Source organism: Carcharodon carcharias, chromosome 22 (genome assembly GCF_017639515.1).
Source record: "Carcharodon carcharias isolate sCarCar2 chromosome 22, sCarCar2.pri, whole genome shotgun sequence".
NCBI classification, from domain to species: domain Eukaryota; kingdom Metazoa; phylum Chordata; class Chondrichthyes; order Lamniformes; family Lamnidae; genus Carcharodon; species Carcharodon carcharias.
In genome coordinates this window covers 31,174,620-31,192,293 of record NC_054488.1, presented here as the reverse complement: position 1 = coordinate 31,192,293, position 17,674 = coordinate 31,174,620, and the positions used below count along the sequence as shown (strand labels likewise).

General features: G+C 39.1%; 1 protein-coding gene across 1 annotated transcript in view; it reads left to right on the top strand.

The window, feature by feature from the left end:
• Positions 1 to 17,674, top strand: part of pik3r5 (phosphoinositide-3-kinase, regulatory subunit 5) — a 107,340-nt gene that overhangs the window by 19,361 nt on the left and 70,305 nt on the right. Inside the window, exons 2-3 of the mRNA XM_041216624.1 lie at positions 8,179 to 8,285; positions 15,204 to 15,304. Coding sequence (XP_041072558.1) covers positions 8,192 to 8,285; positions 15,204 to 15,304 — 195 coding nt within the window. The 5' untranslated portion in view covers positions 8,179 to 8,191. The remainder of the gene's footprint in view (positions 1 to 8,178; positions 8,286 to 15,203; positions 15,305 to 17,674) is intronic.

The window sequence follows — 17,674 nt, the reverse complement described above, 5'->3', positions numbered from 1 at the left end:
TTCACTGTAATCTGTAAAGATGAATATATAATTCTTCATTCCTTCCTCTAAATCAGTGTTGTATTGTTTGATGAAGTACAGATTGCTGGCAAATACCATGTCACATCCGCCAATCTTCGTGATTGCTGCCAGTTGTACATTCCAGCCCATGTTCTCCATTCCTCTGATGCTATATTATTTCTCTGCTTCACCATCAATGTCCACTCCTTCAGTCAATGTTTTAAAACTCAATCCAAGAACCACTTCATCTTGTTACTTGTTTTCCCCTTCAAAGCCTTTTAAAAACCTCTTTGACCCAGCTTCTGACCTTGCCCTTCATCAACTGTTCATCCTACGCACCTGGAGTACTGTGTACAGTTTTGATCTCCATACTTTAGAAAGGATATACTGACATTGGAGGCAGTTCAAAAAAGATTCAGTAAGCTGATTCCTGGGATGAAGGGGTTGACTTATCAAGAATGGCTAAACAGGTTAGGCCTTTACTCATTAGAATTTAGAAGAATGAGGCATGTCTTATTGAAGTGTATAAGATTCTGAGGGGACTTGACAGGGTAGATGTTGAGAAGATGTTTCCACTAATGGGGTAATCTCGAACTAGGGAACATAGTCACAGAATAAGTGGGCACTTATTTAAAATTGAGATGCAAAGGAATTTCTTCTCTCAGAAGGTAGTGAATGTCTGGAATTCTCAACGTCATACAGTTGTGGAGACTGGATCACTGAAAGTGTTTAAAGAGGAGGTAGATAGATTTTTGAAACATCGGGGAGCTGAGAGCTGTGAGGAACTGGCATGAAAGAGGAGCTGAGGCCTGAGGCAGATCAGCCATGATCTTACTGAATGGCAGGGCAGGTTTGAGGGGCTGAATGGCCTACTCCTGCTCCTATTTCTTATGTTCTTATGCATTCTCTTTACTCTTTTGTAAAGCAGTCAGAGATTTTTTTTGTATGAGGTACTAGAAAGATGCAAATTGTTGTTGGAAAAAGTGGAAGCGAAAAGGTTGGGAAGTAACCATTAGCATTATAATCATTTAAAACTTTGCGCACTTCCTGTCACATGATATGAACCACAAGAGTGGTTCAGTAGCTTGGTAGTACCACTACATCACAGATGCCAATCTTCAGCCAATTCGATTGACTCCGTGCGATATCAAGAAAAGGCTGAGTGCACTAGATACAACAAAGGCTTTTTTTTCGCCTTGACCAAATTCCAGCTGTAGTGACTTTTGCTCTAGAACAATCTATGCCTCTAGCCAAACTGTTTCAGTACAGTTACAACACTGGCACCGATCTGAAAATTGCACAGGGGCATATGTCCTACCCACAAAAGCAGGACATATCCAACCTGACCAATTACCACTCAATCAGTCAATTAAATCATTGTTGATCTGTGACCTAACTCCATATACTCAGCTTTTCCAATATCTCTTGTTACCTTTGGTTGTAATAAATCTGTCTCAGATTTAAATTAACATTTGACTCAGCATCAACTGCCTGAGGCTGAATCACACTGTTCACAACCTTGGTAACAAACATGGACAAAAGAGCTGAAGTCAAGTGATGAGGTAAGAGTGACTTTCCTTGATGTCAAAGCAGCATTTAACCATGCATGGCACCCAAGGAGCTCTAGTAAAATTTAAGTTAATGGGAATCAGGATGAAGCTCTCCACTGAGTGGAGTCTTACCCAACACAGAAGAAGATGATTGTGATTGTTGGAGGTCGACCAGGACATCATTGCAGGAGTTCCTCAGAGCAGTGTCTCAGGCTAAACCATCTTCAGCTGCTTCATAAATTACCTCTCCTCCAATATAAAGTCAGAGATGGGATGTTTCCTAAAGATTGTACAGCATCCAGTTCCATTCTCAGATACTGAAGCAGTCTGTGCCTGCATACAGGGAAGACCTTGTCAATATTAAGGTTTGAACTTTAATGTCAGTTAATAGTTGTGCCACATAATTGTCAGGCAATGACCATTTGCATCAAAAGAGAGTCTAACCACCTTCCCTTGACAGTGACAATATTATCGTTTCTGAAAGCCCCACTATCAACATTCTTGAGCCACAACTGTCCAGAAACATAACAGGGCCAGCCAAATAAATCCTGTGGCTACAAGAACAAATCAGAGACCAGATATTGTTTGGTGAGTACCTCAACTCTGAACTTCTCAAAGCCTTTCTATCATCTACAAAACAGGTAAGATAAAATATACTCCAATTGCCTGGGCGAGTGCAGCTCAAACAACATTCAGGAATTTTGATAGCATCCAGGATAAAGCAGCTGACTGGATTGACATCCCATCCACAATATTAAACATTCACTCCTTCACCACTGACACACAGTGGCTGCAGTGTGTGTGCCAGTTACAAGATGCACTGCAGCAACTTGCCAAAGCTTCTTTGATAGCACTTACAAACTGCAATCCCCACAACCTAGAAAGACAATTGGCAGCAGATGCATGGGAACACCACCATCTCAAAGTCATATTACCTGACTTGGAAAAATATCACCATTCCTTCATCGCTGATGGATCAAAATCCTGGAACACGCTCCCTAAAAATACTATCGGAATACCTGCACCACACAGATGGCAGCAGTTTAAGAAGGAAGCTCATCAACACCTTCTCAAGTGTAATTAAGGATGGGCAAGAAATACTGGCCTTCAAGATACCCACGCCTCATAAATAAAGAAATAAGGGCAATTTTTGTTAGTATATTGGTGTCACTAGACACAATAAGGAAAGATAAACTTTTCAATCGCCAAGTTGGAAGACAAACTAAAATTATAATTTCATGTAAGTATTTTTAAAATGGCAACTTTGTGTGTATTCGGGGCTATCTCACACCTTTGATATGTAGGCGCCAATCATAAGCCATTGTAGTTTTGCTGTTTGCAGCTTCAATTGCTAACTTTGAATGTTTAACACAAAGACTGCATGGAGGAAATAGATTTTAGTCATTTTGAGGAAATTAGTACATATCCTCCAAACATAGGACAAACCAATTTGTCATGACTGTGGTAATGGCAAGCAACATCTGCCAATGAGTCAATTGATTACCAAACAGTGTCATGTAGGATGACTTTTACCTATGAATGTTTACTGCTCTCCCCTACTTGGAACCTTTTAAACATCCAGTCATGTTGAAAATATAATGGCAAGCTGGATTTAAAGCAACGGCTCCCTTTGAATATCATTGTTTATACATTTAGTATAAGAAATATGAATGTGCCTAGTCTTTCAGTATTGATTCACTCCTTTTGGCAAAATGCACATGCAAGTAAAATATAGAAACTGTATCTGAGGAAGAATGAGAATTTATTGTCTTATGGAAGTGAAGAGTGTCACAAAATGAAAACTTTGCTGAATTAGAAAAGTTTTCCTCTGCATGTGAAACTCATACAATAGGGATTAAGTGTGAACAAGCAACCAACCACAGTCAGGGTCAGTTGTTCTTGAGTTTTGCTGAGATCAGATGATGTACAAGGATTGGTGATGTCAGCACAACTATAGTCTACTCTTTTGGATTCAAAGTATTCCTTGTCCTAAAAGAAATCAAATACCTCAGTAATTTGAAATAATTGACTTCAGATGAACAGGAGTAGACAATGGTTAAAAGAAGTGCTGCAGTCTTTTTGCCTTTCGGGGCCATGTCTTCTTTGCTGCAGTCCTGGGCTGGAAGCATTGAGCATGGCTGAACTTTAAATGTGGTGCCCAGTGTGATGAAGTGGCGAGGTGACGGTGCAGCAGACAAATCAGAAGCTGCCCCCAATCATGTATCTCAAGAATGCATAATTAATGTGGTGGGTTTGGGACGAGATGGCGTGAAAAGCTGCCATTGTGGCTGACAGGTAAAACATTGTTTTTCCCGCCCACTACGGAATTTAATACAAATCTGGGATGATTCCACCAAGTGTCCAACATTAGATGTGATTCTGCAATTGGACAACATTTGCTAAATAACCATCAGATCTCAGTGTGGTGCATTTGCCTGTACTGGAAGCTACATATAATAATACACAGGCCCCTCTGTTTTGCAGACAGAAAGAACATGTATACACATTGCGCCTGTTTGGGCTAAACAAAATAAGTGACAGCCATTCACTGACTCATTGCTCAGGGAACTTCCTTGACAAATCAGGGTCAAGATGCCTGGTTTAAATTTCAAACACTGCTTGGCAGCTAACTGTCAGTCAACATCACTGGTACATTCTCCATGGCAACACCTCTACCAATCAGAATCTACTTGCCAACCAATCAGCAGTCTCTTCACACACAGTATAAATTGATGTCTTCCCCCTGTATTGGTATTCTTGCGTAATGTCCTGACGAGTGCAGGACAAAAAACCTTTCTACAGCTACACAAAATAATCCCCATATTCTGAGATGTTTGCGAAGGAATTGTTGCAGAATTTATCTATGTTAATAACAAGGGTTATAACCCATCAGGTGCCTTTGACAAGTCAAACCATTGACTTCCTTTCATTTTGCACTGACCGTTTCTGTTGATTTTTGAATCATTTAAAAAGTTAGTGCTGTTGACATTATCTGGACAATAAGGATTTACTATGGAAGAGGTTATCATCAGTGAAGATAAGTACTGTGCTAAGTCAATATTAGTTCTCAGGCTCAGTAATTCTTCTGGACCAATGTTCCTAATTATGTTATCAACATTTCGGTGTTTAATTAATATTGTTAAAATTGACTGATTGGATAGACCAAATCAGAATTTTAACCTTAATCACATTCTTTATAAGTGTTTGATTTTTATAAGAGTTTATTCTGATGATGAGAGGTTATGTTATGTTGTCTTGACAGAGGAAATGTTATTCATCCTAGGTCAGTAATTGTGCAGTGAGAATAGCACTTTTTTGGATTTATTGTCTCTGACATTATGATGAATAACCATTCCTATCCAAACATACATTGTGTTAAACGCAGAATATTGCAATTTGTAATTAACTGGATTGAAACGTATTTATTTATTATTGGGTAAGTTTAGCAAAAGCTGGCCATAAATTCCTTAGTTGACGAATGTTTTGAAACTCTAAATTTAAATAATTGAAATAAGCAGTTTGAGATGTCCTGATTGTAAACATTTGTGTGATGCTCACTTTTCCACATAGTCAAGTTTCCGAAAATCAAGCATGGTTAAATTTTCAAACTTGTGATGGATAGTTGGTGAATAGCTGTTGTCTATGCCATAGACCAAAGAAATAAAGAATATAATTGAACAATTTAAGGCATCTAGGCCTGGGAATCACCATATGCAATGTTAGTTTATAGATATTAATGTTTTGCTATGAGCTTCCTCTGTCCAATGGAGCATAGTAAGTATGTGCTAAGTATTCATGTACTAATTTTGTATAATATCAGAAGAAGGGAGTGAACGGGAGGGTTTGTGGTAGCATTCCCATCTCTGACTGAGACTGCAAAGGTTTCCAGCACCATTCCAGATAGCCCTGGAAAGTGATCCACTGGACCCAGTGGTGCCCATCGTGTTGTGCACACAAAAAAATAAACAAAAGAAAAATATAATGTCTGGCAACAAATAAAAGTACACTAATTTTACCATCTTCCAAATAAACCACAAAAATTCTGCCAGGAACATGATGGGAAAATTTCATTTGTTCACTGTTTGTAACACAATCATAAGTGAATTTTTGAACTATTTTGTGAAAACACTGAAATCTTCCCACAGTTTTCTAAAAGAAACCTACATTATCAAAAACTGGATAAAAATATAGCAACTTAAATGTTTCCTGCATTTGAATGGTGAGTATCTAGACAAGATACTGGTGCAGTGAAGCGACTGTGGAATAAGGCAATCTGGACAGTAACTTCCTGATTTCTGTGTTTATCTCTGCATGTACAGTCACCAGAAGTTGGCATCAAATTTAATCTTTAATAACAGCCAGTGTTGATAGCACCATCGTTATTTTTACCACAAAATCTGGGCTACGTATGTCCACGTAACTGTCAAGGATGGATTTGCATTTTTTTCTGATTGGCAGGATGTGACGAATGGAGTCCTGCAGGGTCTGTGATGGAGCCTCAACTTTTTACAATTTTTAATCAATGACTTAGATGAGGGGAGTGAAGGCATGGTAGCTAATTTGCAGATGACACAAAATAGGTAGGAAGGTTGTCAAGAGACCATAAGAAGGTTGCAAATATAGATAGGTTGAGTGAGCATGCAAAAATTTGGCAGATGGAGTACAATGTAGGAAAATATGAAGTTGTTCACTTTGGCAGGAAGAATAAAAAAGCCGAGTATTACTTGAATGGAGAATGACTGCAGAATTCTGAGGTGTAGAGGGATCTAGGTGTTCTAATACATGAGTCACAAAATGTTAGCATGCAGGTACAACAAGTAATTAAGAAGGCTATCGGAATGCTATCCTTTATTATGAGAGGAATTGAACATAAAAGTAAAGATATAAGTAAAATACTGCGGATCCTGGAAATCTGAAACAAAAACAAAAATTGCTGGAAAAACTCAGCAGGTCTCACAGCATCTGTGGAGAGGAGGACAGAGTTAACGTTTTGAGTTCATATGACTCTTCATCTGAACTAAAGAGAAATAGAAAAGAAATGAGGTGAAATATAAGCTTTTTAAGGGGGGGGTGGGGGGTGGGACAGGTGGAGCTGGATAGAGGGCCAGTGGAGGCAAAGGAGAGATTGCCAAAGATGTCATAGACAAAAGACAAAGGGGTGTTGATGGTGGTGATAAAGTAAGGATGTTATGCTTCAGTTATACAGGGCATTGGTGAGACCACATCTCGAATGCTGTGTGCAATTTTGGTCTCCTTATTTAAGGAAGGATGTAAGTGCATTGGAGGTGACTCAGGGGTGGTTTACTAGATTGATACCTGGAATGAGTGGGTTGTCTTATGAGGAAGGTTTGGACAGACTGGGCTTGTTTCCACTGGAGTTTAGAAGAGTGAGGGGTGGTTTGATTGAAGTATACAAGATCCTGAATGGCCTTGACAAGGTAGACATGGAAAGGATGTTTCCTGTTGTGGGTGAGTCCAGAACTAGGGGGCACTGTTTTAAAATTAGGGGGTGCCCTTTTAGGACAGAGATGAGGAGAATTTTTTTCTTTCAGAGGATTGTGCGGCTTTGGAACTCTGCCTCAGAAGGTGGTAGAGGCGGTGTCATTGAATATTTTTAAGGCAGAGGTAGACAGATTCATGTTAGGTGAGGGAATCAAAGGTTATTGGGAATAGATGGGAATGTGGGATTTGAAACACAAACAGATCAGCCATGATTTGATTAAATGGTGGAGCAGGCTCGAGGGGCCAAATGGCCTACGTCTCCTAATTCATATGTTTGTATGATCCCATGTTTGTATGCACAAAGCTATTTAGCGCAATATGACAATATTAACTACTCGGTGGAGTTCAGACATGTAACAGATATTTAGAGTATTTGTCTGCATTGTGGCAACTGTGCTCATGGTGGGAGGAAGTTGGAATAGGTATATAAATATCAATGCAAGTACACATTGCCAAAGAATTAATTATTTCAATGGCTACTATTGTGTCAGGTTCCTTTTCACCTTTTCCTATTAAATGACACCCATGACCAAACAACCTCTATAAACTGCAAAAGAAGTGAAGTTTTGGTTCTAAATGTCTGAACAAATGTTAATATAAGCAACCCCCAACACCTCAATGGTTGAACAGCAGAGTTGTATGATTCAAATGAGCAAAACCCAACAATTTTGGTCTTCCCTCCCAAATATAGCACAATTAATTTTTGTGTATGTTCCTTCTAACTAGCTTAACCAAGCACAAAATGACAAAACTCATTCTAATATGTTAAATGATGAGCTCACCTGTATGACTTTCTGTTTGGACATTGTGTACCCGACACCATGACATCATACACCAGTTGGCTCTGCAACACATCACTTCCTGACTTTAGTAGCATTACTTGAGATTATGAAATTGAGGAAATTTCAAGAAAATGCCCATTAAAATTAGAAAGGCGCATTGAGAAACAGTCAACAGCAGTGGAAAGTGAACTTTAAAAATTTAAGCTCTGCATTGTAAGTATTTCTGAGAGTGTCTGTCATTGATTTTTTATTATGATTATTCTAGTTTTGAGTCGGCATCTCTCCTCTATTGAACCAACTAGACAGTAATGATGTCCATAAGCTTTCTTTACTTTTCTTTAAAGGAGATGATATAAAATGCAGCATACCTCCTGTACAGAGGATCGGATCCATCATGCCCTGGAGAGATGTTTACATGGATTGGATAGAACTATCTCTTCTAATTGGAAGGGTGAGCCACTTCATTTCAAAGTATAATTCTGCTATAGTTTGGTTACAGTTTTGAATTTCAAATTTATTGCCCATATTCTTTCAATGTGGATTTACAATAGCTGATGAGATAGTTAAATATGATTATAGACCATTGAGCATTTAGCTTGCTTCTGAAATAGGATGTTATTACTTTGAAAAACCAGAAGTTAGTTTATTGAACATTAGGAAGCATGAATTCGTTGCTCTGTTGAATGTCTCCAGATGATGGACATGTACTGCCCTGTGCCCTACTAAAGATTGGATTGGACTGATCTAAGATGCAAAATAATAAGGGTCAGACGCAAACTTGACCTTTATAAGAGAAATCTGTCCAATGGACACAATCCTGACTACAATACATCAGACACTGGATTTAATGCACGGAAATGATTTAATTATTGTTCATACTGAAACTTGCTGATGAGATTTACACAGCAAAACACTGTGTAACATCCTGAAATGTTCCTACATCCTTTTCTGAAATTGTCAGTTCAGCAAACATGAAGTCATTCATGAAAATTTACCCTGAGGTGTCTTTTCCAAAACATTTCTAATATAGAATCTTACAACACAGAAGGAGGCCACTCAGCCTGTCATGTTTTTGTCAACGTTTTTAAAGAGCTGTTCAATTTAATCTCACATGTCAACTTTTTAGTCATAAACCTGCAAATTAGTCTTCTCAAGCGCATGTTCAATTGCCTTTGGAAAGTTTCTATCAATCTCTTCCCACTACTGCTTCAGGTAGTTCATTCCAGATCTTAAAAACCTTCTGTGTGAAAAAAATTCTTCTCATGTCCCCTTTCATTCTTTAGTCAATTATTTGAAATCGATGACTTCTGGTTAACCAACTCAATTACCGGACTAAATGCTTCTACTAGGTCTCCACTTAATTTCTGTTTTTAGGAGAACAATCCCATATTCTTCAATTTCTTTAGATAACTAAAATCCCTCATCTCTAGTATCATCCTGATACACCCTCTCCACAGCATTGATATTCTCCCTAAAGTCTGCTACCATATATTGTACACAATAGTCAAGCTGAGGCCTAACTAGTCATTTCTAAAGGTTTAGTATGGCTTCCTTGTCTCTGTATTCAATGTCCCTATCTTCAAAGTCAATATCCCATACACATCTTTTTTGTTCCTCAACCCCAGCAGAATCAATTCAGCCTTCGAACCCTTAGTATATCATTCCTCTATAGAACTGTAACATTATCCTTGATCAATACTTCCACACGCTCTTCTTTTTTCTCCCTTTACCTATCCTTTTTGATTATTTTGTGGCCAGAAATGGTTAGTTCCCATTCCTGACCACAATTACACAAGGTCTCCATTATTCTTTTGAGTCCCTGGAATGGGGCTTGAAACCGCAAACTGCTGACTCATGCAAAAGTGCTGCCGAGGTTGTCTTAGAGCAAGTTTTTCTAAATGGAATTTTCAGATTTGGGTCATTTGTTGGATGTAGTTTGGTAAAGTAAAAACGTTTGATTGGCCCATAAGCATAGTTGTCTTGTGCAAATCAATGGGCAGATTTTTCTGGTCGGCGAGCAGGGGCGGGGCCTGCTTGCCAACACGTAAACTGTCGCAGGGATACATCGGATGTGCGTCCTGACATCACCCCGTGTCATTTACATTTTCAGTTCAGTGGCTGCGCAGCCAAATTGGCTGTGCGCCCGCCAGACTGTCAACGGCCTATTAAGGCCATTAAAAAACTAATTAACCTGATTGATGGACCTGCCCGTGCAACCTTAGGGCTGGCGGACAGGCCAGGAGCCCAGGCAGGCCTCGGAAAAAGCACGGGACCTTATCTATGGGTGGGATGAGGTTTCATGGAGGGTTTTTAAAATTTTTATCAAATGTTTAAGTAAAAGTTATGGACATGTCCCAACTCGTGTGACATGCAACTTTTAAATCTGAGCCAATCCTCCTGAGGCAGCACTTTGCCTCGGGGGATCTGTATGCACCCCCCCACCCCCCACCCCCCCAGCTTCCCTTAAATGATTTAAATTTTGTTGCAGTTTCTCTAAAGATAAAGAAACCCATGCTTTAGCACAGAAGCAAAATACTTCTCATGCTGCGAATTTGAAATAAAAGCAAAAGCTGCTGGAATTGCTCAGTGGCTTTGGCAGCATCTGTGGAGGGAGAAACAGAGTTTCTGGTCTGATGAAAGACCATAGTTTAGCACATTTTTCAGTAATTGATTTCCAAATTATATTTGTCCAATTTTCTTAACACGAGGATTGAATTTTGATTCAAAACAATCTATTCTGCAGACAAGGGGATCAGTTAAATGGTAAGCAAAAGGCATGCGAGGCTGGTTTGGGATGATGTTCCAGCTTCCCTTTGCCTCACTGTAAGGGAACATACCGAGACTTTGCTTGCCGCCACCCTCAGCATAGCGTACTCAAAATTTGGAACTTATTGTATAAAAAAAACATGAATGCAAATCTGTATCCTACCACACCATTGCACAATCTGAATAGATTGTTGTGTCAGTCAAAATTGTGGGATCAACAAAAAATCGAGTTCAATTAGAGAAAATATCCACTTAAATTAAACAGACTGTACCAAAAATAAAGCCAGAAATGCTGGAAAAGAACAATAAATTATTCAGCAGCTGAAAGAGAAAGATGAGTAGAACGCTGTCTTGTTCTCTAATATTATTGTTTTTCTCTCTCAAATTCAATATGCTGCATGCTTCTGGAATGCTTTTCTTAAATTTCCAATGTTTGTACTTCTTCCATTTTCTCTAGGCTCGATCCTGGTTACTTACTCTACTGTGTGACCTCTGTTTATGTATGAATTGTAGGTGTGCAGAGGAAAATAGGTTAATTTCTGAATTGAGATAACATACAAATGTGATTTGACTAAACACATCCTGTTATGGTTTGGATACTTGCACCACCTGCACCATTCGTATAATTCATCCTTTGTTCTTTGTATTCCTTGCAATTCTGAATAATTTGATAATACACACTTTAAATAGTATTAGTTCAATCGGAAATACAGCTGAACAAAGAACAATGGTCCTTCAGACAGATGGGTGAAAAGTGTTTGATATTATTTTCCTATACATAATTCCAAATTTTGGCTTCATAAGATGCAATCATTTCTTAGGAAAAATATTGCAACAGATTATGTACTTGATTTGTGTAAAAAAAAGCTTTTGAGAAACCTAAAGCAGATAACATAAAAATAACATACATGTATGGTTTCATATTAATTACAATACAATTGATGTAGAAAGTGGAAATGTGGTATGACAAAGGAAAAGACCAGGTCTAATCAGCATGGATTTTGACTCCATGTAAAACAGTAGCTTCAGCAGAAGTGCCTAAAGCCCTAGCCCCAGAGGAGCATAAAGCCAAATTGTTTACCATACTGAGCTCTGAAGAAGAGTCATATGAACTCGAAACGTTAACTCTGTTTTTCTTCCCACAGCTGCTGTCAGACCTGCTGAGTTTTTCCAGCATTTTTTGTTTTTGTTTCAGATTTCCAGCATCCGCAGTATTTTGCCTTTATCTTTGTTTACCATAAGTTTTTTTTTTAACGGGGATGTTAAAGGGAGTTTTTGCACACTCATTCTTGAGTTATGGATTAACTTGAAATTGTGAAAAATTGTAGGACATGCATTTATATGATCTTTTATGTTCCCAAGATATCTCAAGTGCTTTGCAGCCAATGAAATACTTATGAACTATAATTACAGCTGTAATGCAGGAAACGCAACAGCCAATTTTACACACATCAAGGTCCCACAAATAGCAATGCGATGATGATCAGATAATTTTTTTTTAGATGTTGATTGAGAGCTAACTATTTGTCAGGACACTGGGGATAACTCCCTTGCACTTCTTTGAAATAGTGCCATTCAGTGTTATACATCCACCTGGAGAAGGCAGGTGGGCTCTTGGTTTAATGTCTCAGCTGAAAATCAGCACCTCCAACAGTGCAGCATTCCCTCAATCCTGGTGGCAGTCTAGATTTTTGTACTCAAAACTCACAATCTTCTGACTCAGAGGCAAGAGTGCTACCAACTGGCAGAGGCATTGGACAGATCTGTGTGTACCAGCAAACATGGAGATAGCTCTTCGCCTGTACCCTTTACTGTATATTTGTAAGTAGCTCTAAGAGTCAATACAGACTTACAGTTAAGCTATGTATGACTTCAAAGATTTCTTCAGACCTACCGACCTGTAACCACCCTGCAAAAGCTGGCACTAGGTTTGTACACAGGATCAATCTTTTCTCTTCCACTTGGTATCTTAAATACCTCTAGGAAGTTCCTTCCTTTGCTACCTGTTAAGGTGAAGAGCCAAATTTTTCCAACATTTATTTTTCCATCCTGGTGTGAACAATATTGATGTCAATGATTAAAGTCAGTTAAAATTATGATAGCAGTATGAAAATATCATTAAAAATCCTCTTGTGCATAAATTAAACTAACTATAACTTTGCAGTCAACTACATTAATATGAATTCCTGGTAAGTTGATATATTTCAGGTAATGAACAGCATTTTGTATCACTTGAACATATTCAGTGAACATACATTCACTACGTTCTGCTCAAACCACAATGGCAGTGGGTGTAAGATGGGGAGTTGATAAGTTGATGAGATGCACACACTTTTGCAACTAACATTGAACTGATAGGTTTGTAATTTATCATCAATTTTGCCAAGTGTTATATGCATTATTTACAAAGATGCTATTTTAAAGCATGCATCCTCTCCACTTCTAAGAACACACGCGATATCTTTCACTATCACCATTTACATCTCCTCCTCCATGCACACAGAGGAATGAATATGTGTCCGTGCCCACAGAATGTTCTGAAGATGCATATAAGTTTGATGACAAGAAAATTTTCTGGAACGTGACTTGTTTGGGTCTGTTTGCAAAAGTATTTGATTTGCCTACAAACCAAATGTTGCTAAAGCTGATTATAATGACTTATTAATATTAGCACTTCAATCAGTTACTGGCCTAAAGAGACAGTTTTAAAGCTTGATTGATTCAACTTATACACTATCCCCTTTTTAAAATCTTTTAAATATAGCTATTTGACTAGTTTTGTTCAGGTATTTAATTATCATAAGAACAGTATATAATATAGGTGTCAGTCTTGGCTCAATGGAAGGCTCAGTCAAAAGGTTGCTGTCCCACTCAAGAGATTTGAGCACATAATCTAGACTGACACTAACATCTAGAACTGAGGGAGCATTACAATGGTAACTGCAACTGGCATCTCCACCATCTCAGATGGACATAAATGATCCCATGGAAGAACAGGGGAGGGCTCCTAATATCGGGACCAATACTTTTCCCTCAACTGACATCACTAAAATAGATTAATTCATTATCTCATTGCTGTTTGTGGAATCTTTCTGTGCACCAATTAGCTGCTAAATTTCCTTACATTAAAACAGTGACTACACCTTGAAAATACTTAACTTACTGTGAAGCTCTTTGTGACACCCTGAGGTTGTGAAAGGCACTAAATAATTGCAAGCTTTTTCTTTTCATCCTGCAATTTGGGTACTGGAATGTACTGTTATAAATGTTAAATCATGCAGTTTATTTCCTTCTACACATTCCTTCACCCAGTCAATTTCATTAGATTGGGTAATTCACTAGGAAAAGTCCCTGCCTGGAGTATGATGTCCATCTTAAAGGGAAGTGATCAGCACAATGACTTCTTTCATTTACGTAAAAAAAAACTCTGGCTTTCCACAGGACAAATCTGTGTAAAATTAGTTCTAAACTTACAGTAACAGATTCTGTAAATAGTGCCTTGACAGTACATAAGACAGTTCTGAAACTGCAATAATTACTCAGCACCAGTAAGATTGGTCCATATTAGCACATCTGTGTGGAAAATGGGAACTAGGCTGAAATTTTCAACAGTGCTGGTAAAATATTCAGATAGTATCAATTCTACACAACATTGCACAGAATTCCAGCTTTCACTTATTTTGCAATGACAAAACAGAGAATGAATCTGTCCGGAACACTTAATATTTGAGCAGTTCAAAAGCAGTTTTCCCCAACTTTTATTAATCATTCTGAAAGTTAAATCATTATATGAAATTATGATTCACTTTCATATTCTTTTATGGTTTTCTGTTTGTTTCTGTTGACATTTTAAAAAATATTTTATTTGAGCAGTGATAGCTCACTTTTCCTGATAAGTTGGTAAGTGTCCAAGATACATTGGGGCTGAGTCAATAGACTTCCACCCTCCAAAACTCGATCTCAATTCGATACAGAATTAGCTGACCTCCAGTGGAGCATTATAGACATTAAAGTTGATTTTAATCCCCTTGGGAACTAAATAGCTTGCATTTATATATCACATTTAATATCAAAAAACTTGGCAAAGCGTTTCACAAGAGCTTAAAAAGGCAAAATCTGACACAAAGCTACATAAAGTAAGATTAAAACAAATGACCAAAAGCTTGGTGAAAGAAGTAGGTGTCAAGGAGGTGCCTTGAAAGAGGAGAGACCGGCATAAAGGTTTAGGGAGAGAATTTCAGAGATAAAGATGCTTGACAGGTGAAGACATGGCTGCCAGTGGTGGAATGATTAAAATTGGGGATGCTCTAGAGGCTAGAGTTAGAGTCATGGTTCCTCTCCTGGTTGCTATCCAGTGATCATTACCTGGAAATGCTACGTATAGATGTTGTGTGGACAGCTTGGCAGTTATGTCACCACATTGTCCAAGTTGATACGATGAAGTCAATGGTAAGGTGAATCAGGCAACATGCAAACCAGGCAACTGATCCAGTGCCACCCATTTCCCATCTGGCAGGAAAAAGCTTATAGTTGACCCCACTATATAAATACATTAAGTTATTGCTGCTGTTAATTTGCCAACAATCCTGGTTTTCTTTTTCAGCTGGGCTCTGTGTAAACCGTTGGAGCCTGGAAGAACTTGTGAGTAGAGATCCCCACAGCTTTCTAATCCTCATTGAGAAGATATTGCTTAAAACCCAGGAGGTAAGGGAGAAAAAATAGCCCATTTCAGCAAGGTTTACAGACACTTTCTCCATATGAAATTGAACAGTTTGGTTTGTGAAGTTTACAGTGCATGTTTTAGTCAAAAAATGAAACCCAGTATAGTGCGTCACTCTCACACAATCTCCTATAGGCAACATACACATGCAATATTTTACAGGATGCTTTGATAATCAGAAACATTATTAGTCATGTTGAGCTACTTAATTTTGCATTTGAAATTTGATTTTGTGGATTAATATTTCATATATGTATTTTTGGATTAATTACAATGTATGCATTCATTTGATTATGTCCCGTAATAATTTGGAGCGTTCCCCATTATGTGTGTGCTAGGGGAAACATTGGTCAGAATATCAAGGTTTAACCTTCCCTTTGTTAAATGGATCCCAAGCCAGATGATGAAGAATGAACATAGTCACCAATCCTTTTATAGGTTCATTTACAGAATGCAGCATTACATATGTCTGCTTTCTGTCTACTACCCCAGTCCCTAAGTATTTCATTAAACAATGCCTTCATCTGTGTATTTTAACAGTATCATTAACATACCGTTAACAACTTTTGTGATGTGTTCTGGAACATTTATCAACTGACAGTCCACACAAAAAGATACCTCAGTTTAATGTACCATAGGAATGTACTTCTGCAATTCACCAAAGATTCATGAGGTTGTTGGGGTTGGGGGAGGGGTGTAAATTCTAGAACTGAATTAGGAAGGATTATAGGAAGGTTGTGATTGCACTGGAGAGGCTGCAGAGGAGATTTACCAGGATGCTGCCTGGGCTGGAGGGTCTGAGCTATGAGGGAAGATTGGAAAGGCTGAGGTTGTTTTCCTTGGAGCAGTGAAGGTTGAGAGGGGATCTGATAGAGGTATATATGATTATGAGGGGCATAGATAGGGTAGAGAGGAAGACACTTTTTCCATTAGTAGAGGGGTCAATAACCAGGGGGCATAGGTTTAAGGTAAGAGGTAGAAGGCTAAGAGGGGAGCTGAGGAGAAATTTTTTTCACCCAGTGGGTGGTGGGAGTCTGGAACTCACTGCCTGAAAGGGTGGTTGAGCCAGAAACTCTTGTAACATTTAAGAAATATTTAGGTATTCACTTGTGTTGCCATAGCCTCCAGGGTTATGGGCCAAGTGCTGGAAAATGTCACTAGTGTAGTCAGGTCATTGTTGACCAGCACGGACATAATGGGCTGAATGACCTCCTTCTGTGCGGTAAACGTCAATGAGTCTATGGCTAGGATTTTCCAGTGGTCGGGCGGGCTTGGTAGGCAGGCCTGGGAGAGGTTGGGAAGCCGGCTGCTGCCTGCGATTGGGCTCTGACCGCGATTTCACGCTGGCTGGCCAATTAACAGCCCGCCAGAGTGAAATGTGAGCTGAAAGGCTCAGTGCTGCCGGTGTGGGGGCGGAAGGAGCGTGAGAACGGAGGTCCGAGCATTAAAAGCTCCCTGAGGCATAGAGACTCAGGGAGCTGAAGAATTTTGAAAGTCAAAAATAAAGAAGTTAAAAATGTTAATAACACGTCCCCTCATAAGACTTGTCACATGAGCAGGGATATGTTAGAAATTAGTTTGAAATTTTTTTAAAATCACTGATCAAAGCCTCATCCTGCCCGTGGATGAGGTTTGACAAAATATCCAAAGGCCGCTTGGCCTTTTTCGCCTGCCCGCCAACCATAAGGTTGGACTGAATGTTCTTTAAAATGTTCAATTATGCATAGATTACCACCTGTAATTATTTGTCTACGTCTTCAAATAAATTCTATAAAAAACAACCAAAAGGTTGGATGGGCAGTGAAAATTTTCATTTAATTAGAACTTCAATGGCCTTAATAGGCCCGTTAATTGTTAGCGGACATGCTGCCAACTCCCGCCCGCGCCCGCTGACCGAATATCGTACGAGTGCGTGATGATGTCGGGCTGCTCGCCTGACACCATCGTGCGTTATTTTACGCTCATTTGGGTCGGGTGTGTACCCACCTGACGAGCAAAATATTCTGCCCTATGAGTCTATGATCTCTTTGGGGAGTAAAAGGATATCATTAATTCTCCAAAGTCACTAACCATCCTGACTTGGAAATACATCACTGTTCCTTCACTGTCACTAGGCCAAAATCCTAGAACTGCGGCCCCCCACGCCCCAACTAACAGCACTGTGGGTGTACCTATACAGCATGGACTGCAGCGGCTCAAGAAGGCAGCTCATCACCACCTTCTCAAGGGCAATTAGTGATGGGCAAAAATGCTGGCTGAGCCAGCGGTGCCCCCTAAATGATTTTTTTTTAAAAACAGCATATGAGATTAGTTCTCTTTTCAGACCACCACCCCCGCCCCCGACCACCACCACC